Below are 15,574 nucleotides of genomic sequence, written 5' to 3'. Positions count from 1 at the left end.
GACCCGACTCAAAATCAAGCCTTTCAAACCACCATCAGTCATTTAATTCCGCCTTTTATTAACACTCAGTGGTTTTATTTTCCGTCAAGCGCTAAGACTCTATCATATCATGCAAGGTATTCATCCGATGTTACCATTCGCCTCCTCATTGATTTTAGTCTTTCCATGGTAATTAACCATTCATAGCCTTGCCTGGTTGTATTGTATTTTTCTTCACTTTTTCTTTTTTCCCGCCCTCAGCCGCCATCACCTGCCCACGCAAAGCAAAGCATCCGTACACACATAAAACTAAACCACCAGCATATGTCGCATTTCTCGCTCACATGGTTCCAATTACGAGCATGACAACCTTTGGGTACCTCGACCGAATCGAGTCTCGCATCGCGCGTGTGATCCATTAATCGACCCATCGGGGACTTTTTACATACCACTCACAGCGTATCGCAGCACAGCACAAGCAAAGAACTCTGGCTAAGTCAAGGATTTAGGATTCTCGGCCCGTACCATGCCATGACATGAATTACCTCCAGGATCTGCACCCCGGGTTTTCTCTCTTTGCTACTATTTCGGCCCCTGGTTACCGACTAGGGAAGGTGGCCGGCTGGATAATAGGCCGACCACTGGTTATCTGTCTCCTCTGGGTTGAGTATCCAGTACTGTAGCATTGGTCCTGTCTCCTTGTCGAGACTCCACAGGTTATACCTTGGGGCTCCATCGCCAAGATTCGTCCACTTCATAAGAGACCCGGCCTAATTCACCGACCTTGTTTTCCACGTGAGTTGTCGTCGGAACACTTGGACAACCATCACCACTGTCTTCCTGCCTGCCCGCTGCTCGGCCTCGCGCCGATATGAGGCTAAGACCCCGGACAGATGGGTCTGGTCGCAAAGAGCCATTCGAATAGCCTCATGGCATTGATTGAATGCGATGCATGCACAGCGCAGCGCAGAACTCTCCGCTCCGGACTTTGAAGCGCCACCCGAGCGGCCGTCGTCTCGCCTGCGTCGTCTTTTTCCAATATTCTATCCTCTGTAGAGCGGTCGATCGGCACGTAGACCCGTGGTCACTCGTTGGCAAACTGAACCATCTCGACCGGATTCAACATCGGACACCGTCTATAACAAGAATAAGCTCAGCTCCAAAGCTACCCAAGCCATCCATCAGCCGCTCAACACCCTATTGATATTGCTCGCTTCTTGCTGACAGTTTACATGAATATTGACGCCCATGATGAGCGAGGCTGAGAATATCCAAACTCGGTGACCGGCTAGTCATCGTGAACTACATACCAGAACAGGATTTTTTAACCCTTCTTGCTCGGAGAACATTTCGGAAATCTCGGGCACGCCAGCCAGATCAAGCGCCTTAGCCTTGTATACAGAACGTCGTTCTGATCGCTCATAGGCACGAAATCGACAGCCTACCACGGTCCTTTTGCGTGTCTGTCGATCATATCGCTGTTTTTAAAATGCTTTAGCAACCCCTGTAATCTCTTCACCCCGGCTCGGAATAGTATAGTGGCAGCTTTGTTATACTACCCCATACTCTATGTAACTTGATCTGATAAAGGGCCAAGGATGGGCCTCGAGGGTAGGCTTAGGCACCTATGTAACGACGACCTAATGGCGTAGTGACAGCACCCCTCAGATTCGGCATTCAAGCGAACCCAACCTTGAATGGTAGTCATTTAGACTAGTAGCCGCCATCTTTCGGTGCCAGAGCGTATGATTGAACGTGCTATGTAGTAGAGCCGGTCAAGATTCATGCCGAAGCTTTAGTCCGGGTTCGCTTAATGTCGCACTACCCATGCCTGTGATCGGAGTACGTCAAGTTTACAACTTGGCAGAGCCCACCATGCTACTCTGTACCTACCTATCTGGACCTATACAGCACTTGAGCTATAACCCATCAAAGTCATGATTGTCAAGTCTGTTGCTCTCAATATGCACAAAAGATCGGTTGCTAGGAGTAAACGTTGCGATTGGCCATAAATTGATGGCAATGATTTGATAGACCTGCAATGTCGAGACTCAGAGCAGCCATAGGGGTCCTGTCAAGTGTTTTGGTAGTACTGCGATCATGCCCTGGTAAAACTCTGATGAATTGTATACCCGGTACGACAGTGGATGATACTTCCCTGTCGAAGTGTTGGCCTTCGAAGTTTGTACACGTGTGTTATTCGTCGCTAACACAGAAGGCAAAGCAGAATGCTGGTTTGGAGAACCTAGCAGTTGCAGTATAGACTGTGGCGACAAGCAGAAAGTAAACAACACCACCAGACTGTTCAAAAACAAACGTCGTATTGCCGTAAAGCGGTGAGTGGTAAAAAGTTCCGTGATCCGTCTCCGATGTGACTGTTGATCAACTTGAAACGTCGTAGTACGCTTGCCGCTAAACGCTTCTCAGGGCCCGACACGACTCTCCTCTATCCCATCTTTGTTGATGCTCCCACTTTTTCTTCGCATGAGACGAGCAATGATAGGATCTCTCCATAGCCCTATGACTTGCAAGAGACGTTGTGATTTGGCAGTTGCGGGCAGATCCCCTGAGTTCCGGCATGGCGTGAGCCACGGTTCGCCGACAAACGCCCATCGACTCAACTCCACAATTCAAACTATCTCGGTCAGATGCATGAGAGAGTTTCCGGCAAAATGAAATCTTCAAGAATGTATAGAAGCTTCCGGCAATAGTCAAGTTGTCAAGGTAAGGAGTCACTTGTATGTATAACCTCGCCCGAGTCATGAAGCTTGTAACTCCCGTATCTTTAGCGAAAGGCAAAACTTTAATAATTGCACGCTTTGGCAACGACTCCATAGACATCCAAAGTCTAATAGATATCTCTTACTCAAGCGATATTGCAGAAGTGGCTCATCAAACCTTGAGATGTTAAGATGACATGTCTCCTGGGACCATCTCTCGCCCCCTTGCTCCATTAGCCATCACCACCAGGGTGCTGATGACGAGCGCTTAAAGCACAATAAGACTGCGCAAATGCAAGGTTTCAAAGACAAGATTACTATTTCCCATAGTACGACTTTGGCGCGTTCTTACCCACCTGGGTAGTCAAACATGAACTTGTCAGGAACGTCGGGAGGCATCCCGGACATCTCAACGCTGGACATGCATGAGATCATAATCATGAGGCAAACTATCGCCAACTCCAGCACATACGACCATAGGTAGTGGAAAATACGGGATCCCGTCCGCTCTCCCTTAGTCAAGCCACTAACCGGCGGATTAGTAGTTGGGTCGGTGACGACCAGCGAATCCCCGCTGTTGTATGTTTTTTTCCCCATGCCGGTTCTGTATCTTACTTACTCGATCTGTTATGGACAGGACATCTTTTTGATCTTGGCTGTGGCAAGAGCATGGTCGAGGTCAAGAAGGGCGCGCGACGTAGAACATGCATCTTGGTGTCGTTCTGGGGAACCGCCACCGAGGGTCAAGGTTTGGATACTCCAGGACGCCCCTCATCATTCTCAGAGTTGCTGAGTGACATCTTTCTCCGTTGCTTATCATTCTGTCAAGTCATAGTTTGCCACAATTTCCTTTCAACAGACAAGCTTGTTCGGATCGTTGCAATGATCTTTGTTCTTGCGTAGCGGTGTCTATCTGGCCTCGATACAATAACCCCTTCCAAAACCTTGAACTTACAGGCGAAGAACCTGGCAGCGGCTGTCGATACCGTCGAAGATACATGTGTTGTCGATCGGAACGTATTGCTTCGTGATGATCTTGATCATCTCCTGCGCAACCATACCACCAGTGAGAGCTGATATGTTGTGAAGTTCGCCGCCAGCAGCTCTTTCCAACTCTTGTGCAGTCTTCTTGTAGCGTTCATTATCAGCAGCCTGGGGTGCATGGCTGCTGATGAAAGCCATTATTCCATCTGCAGTGGCTGTTGTCGAGTTTGATGTTGCCAATAGGGCTAGGTAGAGTGGGATCAGAGACAGAGGCATCTCGGGGCCGGCGACAACTGCAATCTCATCGTTGGCCAGTTGTTGCTCTACAAATTGATGGTTATTATACGAGCTATCAATGATAGAGAGGGGTTACTTACCGACAACCTGATCAAGCTTGACTGGGCTCTCCTCGGGGAAGTTGATAAGCTTGATGAAGCGGGCGTTCTTGCAGAAGAGTTCGACTTGCTCGGGATCCACATCCTCGCCACCAGGAATGCTCCGAACAGTTTCAAGAACTTGGCTAACATCCTGACGCGCCCTTTCCTTATAGATGTTCTGTAATTTTATGTACACGCTGGACTGAGCCTTCATATCGGGCAATCCTCCAGGCACAGGTAACCGGCTGTGCTTGGCATAAAAGCGTTTGACTGCCTCTGCGATGATCCAGAAACCAGACTTGATTTCCTCCTGAAATAAGTTTAGTTGAGTGTAGCCAGCATGTATTTATTGCGTACTTACAGGATCTTGATGTATATAGTCAAAGACTTGCTTGAGAGAGCTTGGCAGTGATGGTGTTACGATATGCTTCATAACAGCAGCCACAGCTTCTTCGAAGTTCTCTTCGCCTCCTTCTGGATTGTCGGTCCTCATAGCTTCAGATACAGTCTTGCGGAACGACGTTTTATCAGCATAGCTGGTAGGATAGGCACCATCATGTGTCTGCTGCCATTGCTCAAGGTAATGAAGTAGAATGACCACCAGGGGCAAGTGTCCATGTTCGTGGTTGTCTAAAGTATCGATATTCTCGGTCATGCCCCTTGAAAACTCGACAAGCTCAGACCAGGGCGCAAGGAGTCTAAGGTCGGTGGTGGCAGTCTCATCAGGATGAGTATCGACAATGGGAAATGTTCCGGGCAAAGTAGACTTGAAGTAAGAGTAGAATCCCACAGAATGCACTGAGATTGTGGGAATCTTGTGCTGTTGGGCATAGTTCTGTATGAGCTGGACCTGATCTTGGGGTAAAGGCAGAGCATATAAGATCATGGTAAATGTAGATGAATCACTGAGAAATGCTTCGAGGTTGAAAGAGTCCCCCTGCAACACGTTAGCGGAACTGTATCTTGTTCCAAACGACTTTATATCCTACCTCGTTTTTCGGGTACCATTCACCTTGCACTTCTGGGTTCAATTCCAGCAGAAAGTTGGTGCAGGCTTCAGCTCTTGACTTACCCAACCAGCTATCATCGATGAAAAAATTGACGCCCAAATCTTCTTGACTCACGGCATTCTTGTCAGCGATAGTAAACCGACCAATACCAGGTAACACGAGATTCTTGAGGGTCTCGACACCAACAGTGCCAGCACCTGAGTTAACAAGTAGAATATTGGCCGACTCTAAAGCAGCCTGGCCGGACGCAGCCCACAGGCGGAGTTGACGATCATACTTTCGCTCCTTCTCGGATGGACCGTGAAGGATCGGGGGAGTCTGGGACATGACATCGGCCATAATTAAGCTGTTTGGAGATCAATTGTAATGATGGTGATGGTGTTCAAGATGTCGGATAATGGAGTAAGCTACTTTGCCCTACAGCCACGAAACTGGTAGGCGCCGAGTGTCGACCGAATCATAAGGAGGCAGGTGCTTGTCTGCCTGTGAAGGTAACTGCGCTACGTCACGCTTTGGTAGCTGATAAGTGGAGAGCTTGGAGTGACGAAGCTTGTGATTGGTGTACATATCTACAGATACAGTTTACAGCTCTAGGGTGACTACTACACTGCAGGTATTTTGTTTGACAACCATTCCATGGGGTTGTTGACCTCGAAGGTTCAGTACCTAAGTATGTAAAGTAAATAACCCAGGGATATGCTCTAAGTTAATGCTTGCCGGGTTGTTGATCTCTCTCAACGTACTACATACTGGTATCAAAATTGGCTGCTGAGAGCACACGAGACAAATATAGCAGGCTAGTTTATGCTACTCAGATGAGACTTTGTATGATCTTTATTTTTGTAGCTTTTCTGGTACCTACTGGATCCCTGAAGACCGTAAAATGTGTTTCATAGAGTTAGACAAAGATCTGTTTAAAGTAAACGGACTTTATTAACTGAGCTAATGATTTCTATCGGGAACTCTAAGTATTTCTCAGTTTCTTCGAATGCATTTCCCTTTCCTTTCTAGCGTTGGACTGCATCTTCATGAATTCAATCTCTCTGCAACGCATCCACAATTCTACCTACCTATGCACCAATGAACAAGCAGTAGTTACTAGTAAGCGAGTGCGAGATGCGAGGGTGGGCCGCCTTCACTCCACCACAACGACTTTGAGCTGACTTCCTCTAGCTCCTTTACACTATGAATTGCTCAGCCTGACACCCAGAAACTACATTGGTCTCCAATTGTCGTTTCGATGATGCTCATAAAGTCCGCATTTCAGGAGATGCAGTTACTTAATATGCAATGCACTATGTACCGTTAGCCGAATCCGATTACTCCTCATGTCTGCGGATATGTTTGTCGATACTCGACACCCATTTCCCAACTCATATAAAATCTTTATGCCATGTTCTAGTTCAATCATATTGGTGAATGATGATATACCAAACGGTGTTTCCTGACAAACAGAATACCATAACGATGCACGGATAGCCACTGCGCTGATTCAGACTTTCTACAATCCACCCTCGGTCGGTTCATCATCTGTTGGCAGTGCTGCGACTGTTGTCATCCGTTCGCAAACAATAAATTTTCTTGGATTTCTCTCTTTTCATCCCTATTTTGGCCTGGTCATCTCTATTCCGGTCATCATTTCTGGACATCGTAATGGACGAAGAAGTCAAGAACAACGGCATGCACTCCGAAAGCGACGACAAGCCAGCAACGGCCTCCGCCTCCCAGACAGATCCTTCTGCCCAGAGCTCTGTTTGTGGTGAGCTACGGGAGCCTTCGATCCCACCAGCTCGCTTCTGGACCTTGTGTGTTGGGTACGTGATACTCACTACTATGCCATCTATATCTTACTGACATGTGTTATCAAGTGTCTTTCTGGGCCTCTTTCTATCCATGATCGACACATCTATCGTTGCTACCAGCCTTCACAGCATCGGTGTCGACTTTGAAGTTCTAGAAGATGTCAACTGGGTTGCTCTGGCCTATACACTGGCTTACCTAGGATGTGCCATCGTCTTTGCCCGCATATCTGACATTGTTGGACGTCGTAATGCTTTCATTGCAGCCTACATAACATTCTTTGTGTTTTCTTTGGCATGCGGATTTGCTCGGACTCTCAATCAGCTCATTGCCTTTCGCGCCTTGCAGGGAGTCGGTGGCTCAGGTACGTACAAAAACCCTCCTCTATTGCTCACAAGTCTAATCAAACCAGGCCTGTACGCTCTTACCATGATCATGATGCCAGAGTTGAGTCCTGACAATCTAAAGCAACATATGGCGGCCATGGTCGGTTTGGTCATTACCGTTTCAGGGGTTCTTGGGCCTGTCCTTGGCGGTATCCTGACACACTACGCTTCTTGGAGATGGGTTTTTTGGATCAAGTATGACTCTCCACTGTTTTATAAGTACGTGGCTAACAAAATAAATGTAGTGGACCGATAGGATTTATATCTCTTACAGTATTCGTCCTCACCTGGCCCAAAGCTGAGTACCTACCGTCTCAACAACGACGAGCTTGGAGGGAACTCGATTTTCTGGGATCGTTTCTCGCCATCGCTGCCGCAGTACTTATTGTCTTTTCTTTTCAGAATGCTGGGACTGAGCCGTCCAATCAAGGCTGGAAAACCGCGATCTTCATTGCCCCTTTGATATGTGGTTTGCTTACCTGCGGACTACTGGTGTCTTGGCAAATCTTTATTCAACACCAATGGCACGACCGATTCGCGCCCGCATTTCCAGTCATTATCTTTCGAAGCAGAGTCTACTCAACTGCAGTCGTCAACACCCTTTTGAACGGGTTCCCTTACTTGCTACTCATCTATGCAATTCCGCTTCGCTTCCAAGTTGTTAGCGGCAAGTCAGCTCTCATTTCTGGCGTCATGCTGCTTCCTATGCTTGGAGCTTCCGCTATCGGAAGTGTAGTAGCAGGAAAGATCAATAACACGAAGAATTACACTTTTGAGTCATTGCTGATTGGTTCTTGTTTCATGACGCTCGGTTGCGGATTACTTTCTTCTCTGTCGCATGAGTCAGAGGATGCTAAATTACTTGGCTACATGACGTTTTGCGGAATCGGCTTCGGACTGACTGTCGCTTCGTCGACTATGTTATCAATGGTGGAAGTACCTATTCGGGACTACGGTAAGCGACACAACTTGAATTGCAAGTTACTGCATATACTAACAGTTCCCAGCCCCTGCACAAGGCATCCTATCTCAAGTACGACTCTTGGGCGGCAGTTTAGGCATTGCAACTTCATCGGCTCTACTCAACGAGAAGAGCTCGCAATATCTTGCCAGCATTCTAACTCCCTATGAGCAGGCGACAATCGGCAGTTCCGCCACTCCGCTTTCCAACGAACAGTGGTCAGCTGTTCGCTTCACCTACGCTGACGCATTCAAGGTAGAAATGAAGGTGGCAACTGCTGTTGCAGCTTGTTCTGTCATCTCTGCATTTGGTGCCTTTCGCCGAAAGCGCCTTTTGATAGCCGAACAAAGAGCTGTAGTTGTTGCACAGGAGGCCACTCGCCGTCGTGATCAAGCCAAATAGACGGTATTGGATTGTTCTGGGGTATGTGCTTATAGGACACTACAGCAAGAGTTTGACAATACTTTTGGCTGTTGTAGCATTGGAAATGCAATGTTCTGAATACGAAGTCTAATCTACGAGCAGGGAAAAAAGACCAGTATTTCTTTGGTACAGTGAGAAGGTTTTTCTCACTAGTTCAGATAGATATGTGTAATTGATTAAAACGCTTGAGTTCTTGATTCTTCTATAAGTGGATGAGATATGCCCTCCAAATGTGGGATGAAGGATGACATGGCTCTGGAACTGTTCAGTTACATAGGACAAGATTGGCTGCGCATACGAAGAATACTGCCTTTGGATAGTTGGCCATTGTGATAATCTATGTACCGTCATCCGTGGTGCTGCTTTCCTCCTTGGTCGTATCTCGAAACATATCGGCTGCCACCGTACTCGCCCGTCGCGGCCTCATGTCATTCAATGCTTCGCTCTCCTCATCTATATCGTTATCTCCTCCGTTTTCACTGCCGTTATCTGAAGCGTCTGGTGACTCGGCCAAGCTGTGCTGCAATGAAGCCATGAAGTGACCCGCTGCCCCGAACTTAGTAATCCCCTCCTTATGGGGCAAGTTCGAGTACATTCTGTGGGCTTCATCCAAACAACGCCGCGCCTGGATATGCCTGGACTGCTGTAGCCAAGCATCTGCGCTGAGAATACTCCATGTTGCTGATTTGCGGCGGCGTGAGCCCCAGTGCCAGCTTCCAACTCCATCCTTGGAAGCGTAGCAAACGGCGAGACGTTCTTTTATCAACGCATCACCCACGTTACCCGAAATCTTGGACTCAAGCAGCCTCACTCCCCATCGGCCGGCATCGTCAATATTTGTACCGTTCCGCAAGCGCAACAGTTCGAGGCCGAGTAACAAACTCCTTAGCGCTCCATAGGGAGCACTGCATCTGGTATTATAAGAGTAAAATGCAGCCTCCAGCATTTGATGGGTTGTCTCAGCGCGGTTCTTTGATGACATCTGTTGAGGAAAGATCAAAAGACTGAAAGCGGCCATCTCGTTGGCGGCAGCATGGTGCTTCCAAGCTTTGGAATCACTAAAATCCGATCTTAATAGATCATACGTTGAATGCGCTAGTTTCCAGTCTCGTAGCATGAAGGCATAGTCTGCCAGCTTCCGCATGATGGCCTCAGGGGCTTCTGATCCATAGAATCCAGCAGCATTATAGTTGTCTCTTGAGTTGCTGGTACCACCCGTCGAATTCCTGGAGCTGCCGCCGAATGCCCACTTCCTTGACAAATTCATAAATCGACCAGTGATACCTCTTCGTCTCGACGCAACCTGATCATTCCATATGGATACATTTCGTTCCATTTGAGGTATGATAGACATGGTCACCATCTCACGCACAAATGTACGGATGGCAGTAGCATCAGATTCAAATATGTAGCGTGTTGGGTCCTCAAAGTCCTCATCGTCTTCGCTTTGTCGTATATCCTCAAGTTCTTCATGAGCCGACATCCAGTCGCTGCGGGGTAGTGGAATACTGTCGTCGTCGGTCTCGGCGCTCTGACTACTGCGCAAGCGAAGGAGATGACAGTGAATTCCAAGGTGTCTCTTCATCTGTTCGAATACAGCCATGGATTGTATTATGTCATCTTTCTCCTCGTCGTGAACCAGCACATAGTATCGAATAAATTCGCTATCAACCCAAGGAGGAAGCCTTTTACTTCCTTCGACCGTTTCTGTGTAAAGCTTTCTCATCTCCGAGATGGGATCAGGATTTCTCGAACTAACAGCAATTACACATGCTACTGGATGTGAAAACGTTTCGTGCGGCGAAATGGGAAGACCTGATAATAATCGGCGCAGATAAAGGGCATAGTATGGTGAGGTCTCTCCTGATGCTGTATTTTGATCCGCAAACATGCCATAGTGTGGTAGTACCGCGAAAGACTGCTCAGCATAGGACAAATGCCTGTCCACTACAGCCTCCACGTCGGCAAGGAATTGCCTGTCCCTTGATGTGCTTGCTTGACTGCCGTTCTGCCCTTGGGCCGATGAGGGACTTCTAAAGCCCGAGACTGTAGGATCGGGATGCTCAATGTTGTCACCAAATCGTGTAAACCTGACAGAAAAGCCATCTGCTACTCTGCTCATGCCGACACTGTCCCTTATCGTGATCTTACCTTGGACATCTTCGCCGAATGGGCGCAAAAGCTCCCAAAGGCCACCTCGGAAGCCTTTCTCTCCCATCAAGCTCTCCGTATCTTCGGAAGTATAGATCGAAACGTGGGGAACAAATGCCCGCAGCATCAAATTTAGAGGTTCGGAAGCGTCCCCCCCGGTCTCGGGGAGTCGATTAGGCCGGGCATCGAAGACGGTATGCGAGAGTACCCGAGCAGGCGAGCCTCGACCGGCTGGCGATATGGATCGCGATCCAGGGGGTGAAAGCGTTGACGCATACAAGGAAGCAGCAGACGGGTTGGAGCGACGGAAGGCGAGGTTGGTTTCGGATTGCGATAGTGGTAATGATTCTAGAACAGGGGTGGAGTGTCGCGATTTTGTGAACTTCATGCCAGACGCAGCTGCTGGCAACGCCTGAAGCGGTTCCGTCGGAGTAGCTTCATTTTCGAGAGGTTGTGGCATGAAGGCGACAGGGAACAGTAGCTCGCTACAATATTTCGGAGGGTCGAACGGATACTGGTAGGGGTTTCAAGACAGGTATAGATTCGTAGGTAAGATTGGAGGATTAAGATGCGCAAGTAGGTGGTGAATCGAAGACTGTAAGGACCCTAGGTTGACCCGGCATGATCCTATTACTAGAAAGAACGGTATAGCAGGTGATTGTCAATGTAGCCTTGCAACTTTAAGGCTTGAGTCTTTGGTTAGCGACAAAGGTTGGGCAATGTGGAAACTTGGGACATGATAATGGTACGTACCCTTACCTCATGGTGAGGTGGACTCATTGGATGGACCCTGGGACGTCGTCTACCTCCAGATTTCTTTAGCGGGGCGACACCAGCGATATTCGGTAACTGCATAAGTTTACTTGAAGTCTAATACATATTCAAGGCAAAGCTTCTAGAAAACCAGTACTTGTCCATAAAACTCACAATGCCTTCAGATTTATCGGCATACTTGGCTTCGAAATATCTAGTCGCGGACCCAAAACCAGCCAAGAAACGGAAGCGCAAGCGTGGCGCCGAAGCCAACAACGGCCTTCTTATAACAGACGATGACGACTCGGGTTGGGGCAACACCAATGCGCAAGATGACGATGAAGGCCTGGATGGGCCTGTTACAGTTTCAGGGCAATCTTCAGAGTTTCGGAAAACTAAGAAGAGTAACTGGAAATCATTAGGCGGTGACGCGACTCCCAAGGATGACTCTGCGGCAGCTGCAGACGCGATTCTAGCATCGGCGGCAGCAGAGCAGAATGCAGCACGCGATGAAGATGAGGACATGCCAATGGTGGAAGATGATGGATCAGCTGTCAAAATGAGTGATGGAACACATGCAGGATTGCAAAGCGCAGCGACCGTATCAGCGCAGCTCAAGCGACGGCAGAAAGAGGAACGTGAGGAGTTTGAAAAGCATCGCAAATCAGCCAAGGAAGAAGAAACGGTATATCGCGATGCCACTGGCCGAAGAATCGACATATCTATGAAACGCGCCGAAGCGCGACGTGTAGCTGCCGAAGCCGAGGAGAAAGAACGACTTGCCAAGGAAGCTCTCAAGGGCGACGTGCAACTTGAGGAGGCTCGCAAACGACGCGAGAAGCTTCAAGATGCCAAGCTCATGTCGTTTGCCCGCACAGCCGACGACAAAGAAATGAATCAGGAACTGAAGGAGCAGGATCGTTGGAACGATCCAATGATGCAATTCATGAGCGAGAAAAAAGATTCAGTGAAAGGGCAAGGGAAAAAGTCAAAACGCAAGCCGGTGTATGCTGGCGCAGCGCCTCCAAATCGCTACGGGATCAAGCCAGGCTATCGTTGGGACGGCGTTGATCGTGGCAACGGATTTGAGGCAGAGAGGTTCAAGGCGATTAATCGCAAAGAGCGGAACAAGGGACTGAGTTACTCATGGCAGATGGACGAATAGGCGGGTAATGTTTCATACAAATATTCTAATTATATACCCTTTTCTTAGCGGTTTACAACTCGACTTCGTCTGTTGTAACGATCTTGATATGTGAATTCTATCCATGATCGCTTCCCAAAGTACATCTACGAGGTCTTGAGGCCTCAGAGAGAACCATAAAACCACCCCCCTACATAGCAGGGTATCTTGCCGCTCAAGTTCTGCGACGGAGTCGTTTGTCGTTTCCATAGTCGCAAAGTCTCTTAACCAACTGAATCCATTCGCTCTTGGGCATCTGGCCAGGTCGGTCGCCCAAGCGATGGTTAAAGGCTTTGATGAGTTCGCTAATAGCGATGCCCTCGGGAGGAATTTTGTCCAGAATCTCGGATGGTTCGACGATCGACCCTCCAGGGGATCCAGGAGAAGCGGCTAAAATGAAGAATTAGCTGTTATTCGTTTGCAAGTAAGCATTCCGGAGACTCACCACCTTGTGGATTAGGGCTGCCAGCTCGAGACGCCGAGGGAGTGCCTCGAGCGCTGTGGCTGACCAGCTTCAACTTCTTCGACTTGCCCATAGTACCATCTGACATTTCGCCAGCAGTGGCCTCACCGTCGCTACCAGATCCAGCACCCATAGCCCGGCGTGCGGCTGCTCCTTGGGGCAATGGAGTACCTGACCTGCTAGCCGCAGCAGATGTGACGTTCTTCTTGAGCTTCTTTCGAGAAGACTCGTTTCCACTAGATTCCGAGAGTGCTGGAGAGCCGGCTCTTTTGAGTGACTTGCCCTTCTTGGAGCTCTCGGGCTTCTTTCCTGATGGTGTGTTGGTGCCCTTAGAACCAGAGCCACTTTGAGCCTTGTCATCCTTGCCAGCTTCCTTCTTCTCTTCTTCCTTCTTCTCCTCGTCTTCTTCTTCATCGGATGAGTTATCTTCAGACTTGACACCAGTTAGCTTTTCCTGATTATAAGTATGTGAAACATCTTACCGAGCTGCTCCAGGGGTTCTCTGCAGAATCATCACTTTCGTAGATATTCTCTTGATCCCGCTTAATGAGCGCTTTCTTGGTGGTTTTACCAAGCTCCCGCCGCAATTCTTCTTCGTCGAGTTTTTCTTTCAACTCCTTGTCAACTTCTTGCTCGTCACCATCTCCAAACAAGTTGGCACCAAGCTGCTCGCGTCGGATACGGTCTTTGGCATCTTTGGCATCCTCGTCATCATTGTTCTTTTCAAACATAGGTGTCTCGTCGTCGTCTTGAAACTCGTCACCCGAGAAGTCAATATCGTCATGATCAAGTTTCTCTGACCGAGAAGCGGCCTTGAACGTGGCGCTTTCCGTCTTGATCATTTGGCCACCTCCGTAGAACATTTTTCTAGTTTCTTCCTTGTCGTCTTGCTCTGCAATTCTCTCCGCGTTCTTCATAGCCCACCGAGCGACGGTCACCTTTCTGTTCATGAGAGCTTCGGCTTCATCGATTGTATAAGGTTGGAATGGGGGCTTTGAAGTAAACCTGTACCACTTCTCCAAGGGTACCATGCGAAAGACTGACTGGTCGATCATGAACGCTACATTCGATTCGGAAAGCGCTGAGACGTAGTTGCCAACCCATACATTCTTGCCATCTGCATCCTCAAGATGCCATGGAAGAGCCTCTTCATATCGGATATCGGACTCCTTCTTAGCAGCCTCTGTTTTGGGCGCTCTGTTAAAAGTGGTTTTATCTTCCTTCTGTTTCTTTGGTCGTTTAGGATTCGGATCCTTAGCTACAGGTGCTATCTTTGCCTGGTCAATTGCGCGTTGGGCCTCTTTTTCCGCCTTGACTTGTGCCATCCTCTCTGCTTCTTGCTCGTCAGGCTGTGGTGCCTCAGGCGCTTCAACCTTGACAGCTCTTCCAGGAGGTGGTTGGCGAGCGTCTCGTCGGTGTAATGTTACAGGTCGTGCGAAATCATCCTGGTCGGCAGGGTCTATCGATCTGTCGCCCACTTTCGATTGAGTGAACTTCATCATATGGTAACGTATACCATCAAGGAGAGCCTTTTTCGTTGTCATAATGGGAATGTCGCTGTATGCTGCCGGCGGTGGCTCTGACCATCCTCCATTCTGTCTTCGAATTTCTTCAATGTTTGGCTTTGCTCCATTCTGTGTGCCTGAACCAGATGGCGCTGCAGGCCTGGGGGCTGGCCTTCTGGAAACCATGGGGTTGGCAGGCTTCTTTCGCATCGGCCGGAGAGGATTGGCTTTCTTGTTCCTCGAAGAGCCATTTGGGTGAGGCGGCGCATTGGCAGGTGGATTACCTGGGGGCGGCGGCGCGCTCATGTTGGCGACAATAGCGTGACTGTTCGGAAGTATGCGATATCGAAGGAAATTAAGACTGGTTCTGTTATCGGTTCTAAGTATACGCGGTCGAGAGTAGCGAGTTACGGGTGCGACGAGGGAGCCTTTTGCTATTATTGACCAAGAGGATGCACGAACAAAGATAATCGTCGAGACCAGCGCGCCTAGGTAATCTAGACTAGGTAGGTGGTTAGTGCCTACTGTAAGGTTATGACGATGACAAAGGCTACAAAGGCAGGCATGTGGCTGTGCATCCAGAAAGCAGTGTTCAGCCACCAACTATCAATTTTGGCCGCTTCCTGAAGCTTGTTGGCAGGCCATTTACTTTGATTGCCCCTCTTTGTTAATTTGAATTCGCAATAAGCCTCCGCAAACTAGAAGAACAAAGGGGTAAAAGAGCAAACAAATAAAAAATGACTATTGATTGATGTATGTGAAGCACTGGCTGTTGTTGTACAGTGCCTAAGCAAGGTAGTCACTGTATAATGCACTTGTGCTACTGACAGTCAGCATGGTCAGCTAGTGGGACTACAACTAATTGGACAGTGCGGTACC

General features: G+C 48.6%; 5 protein-coding genes across 5 annotated transcripts; 2 read left to right on the top strand and 3 right to left on the bottom strand.

Moving 5' to 3' along the window:
• Positions 1-1,022: 1,022 nt before the first annotated feature.
• FPOAC1_006725 (uncharacterized protein) lies at positions 1,023-5,409 on the bottom strand (the record flags this gene model as incomplete). The annotated part of the gene is made up of 7 exons (XM_044851200.1): positions 1,023-1,115; positions 1,290-1,431; positions 3,052-3,114; positions 3,655-4,006; positions 4,061-4,370; positions 4,422-4,997; positions 5,050-5,409. The coding sequence occupies 7 exons, from the start codon at positions 5,407-5,409 to the stop codon at positions 1,023-1,025; spliced, it is 1,896 nt and encodes a 631-aa protein (XP_044709912.1).
• A 1,314-nt stretch (positions 5,410-6,723) lies between these two features.
• On the top strand, positions 6,724-8,619 carry FPOAC1_006724 (uncharacterized protein; the record flags this gene model as incomplete). Its single annotated transcript, XM_044851199.1, has 5 exons — positions 6,724-6,884; positions 6,939-7,234; positions 7,283-7,451; positions 7,502-8,211; positions 8,264-8,619. 5 exons carry the CDS (start codon positions 6,724-6,726, stop codon positions 8,617-8,619), a joined length of 1,692 nt encoding a protein of 563 aa, XP_044709911.1.
• Positions 8,620-8,977: 358 nt separating this feature from the next.
• On the bottom strand, positions 8,978-11,251 carry FPOAC1_006723 (uncharacterized protein; the record flags this gene model as incomplete). The annotated part of the gene is made up of 1 exon (XM_044851198.1): positions 8,978-11,251. One exon carries the CDS (start codon positions 11,249-11,251, stop codon positions 8,978-8,980), a length of 2,274 nt encoding a protein of 757 aa, XP_044709910.1.
• A 468-nt stretch (positions 11,252-11,719) lies between these two features.
• FPOAC1_006722 (uncharacterized protein) lies at positions 11,720-12,709 on the top strand (the record flags this gene model as incomplete). Its single annotated transcript, XM_044851197.1, has 1 exon — positions 11,720-12,709. One exon carries the CDS (start codon positions 11,720-11,722, stop codon positions 12,707-12,709), a length of 990 nt encoding a protein of 329 aa, XP_044709909.1.
• A 193-nt stretch (positions 12,710-12,902) lies between these two features.
• On the bottom strand, positions 12,903-15,001 carry FPOAC1_006721 (uncharacterized protein; the record flags this gene model as incomplete). Its single annotated transcript, XM_044851196.1, has 3 exons — positions 12,903-13,117; positions 13,173-13,623; positions 13,673-15,001. 3 exons carry the CDS (start codon positions 14,999-15,001, stop codon positions 12,903-12,905), a joined length of 1,995 nt encoding a protein of 664 aa, XP_044709908.1.
• Positions 15,002-15,574: the final 573 nt, after the last annotated feature.

This window comes from Fusarium poae, chromosome 2 (assembly GCF_019609905.1).
Source record: "Fusarium poae strain DAOMC 252244 chromosome 2, whole genome shotgun sequence".
NCBI lineage: Eukaryota > Fungi > Ascomycota > Sordariomycetes > Hypocreales > Nectriaceae > Fusarium > Fusarium poae.
The sequence above is the reverse complement of the archived record's forward strand: the minus strand, read 5'-3'. Positions and strand labels throughout refer to the sequence as shown.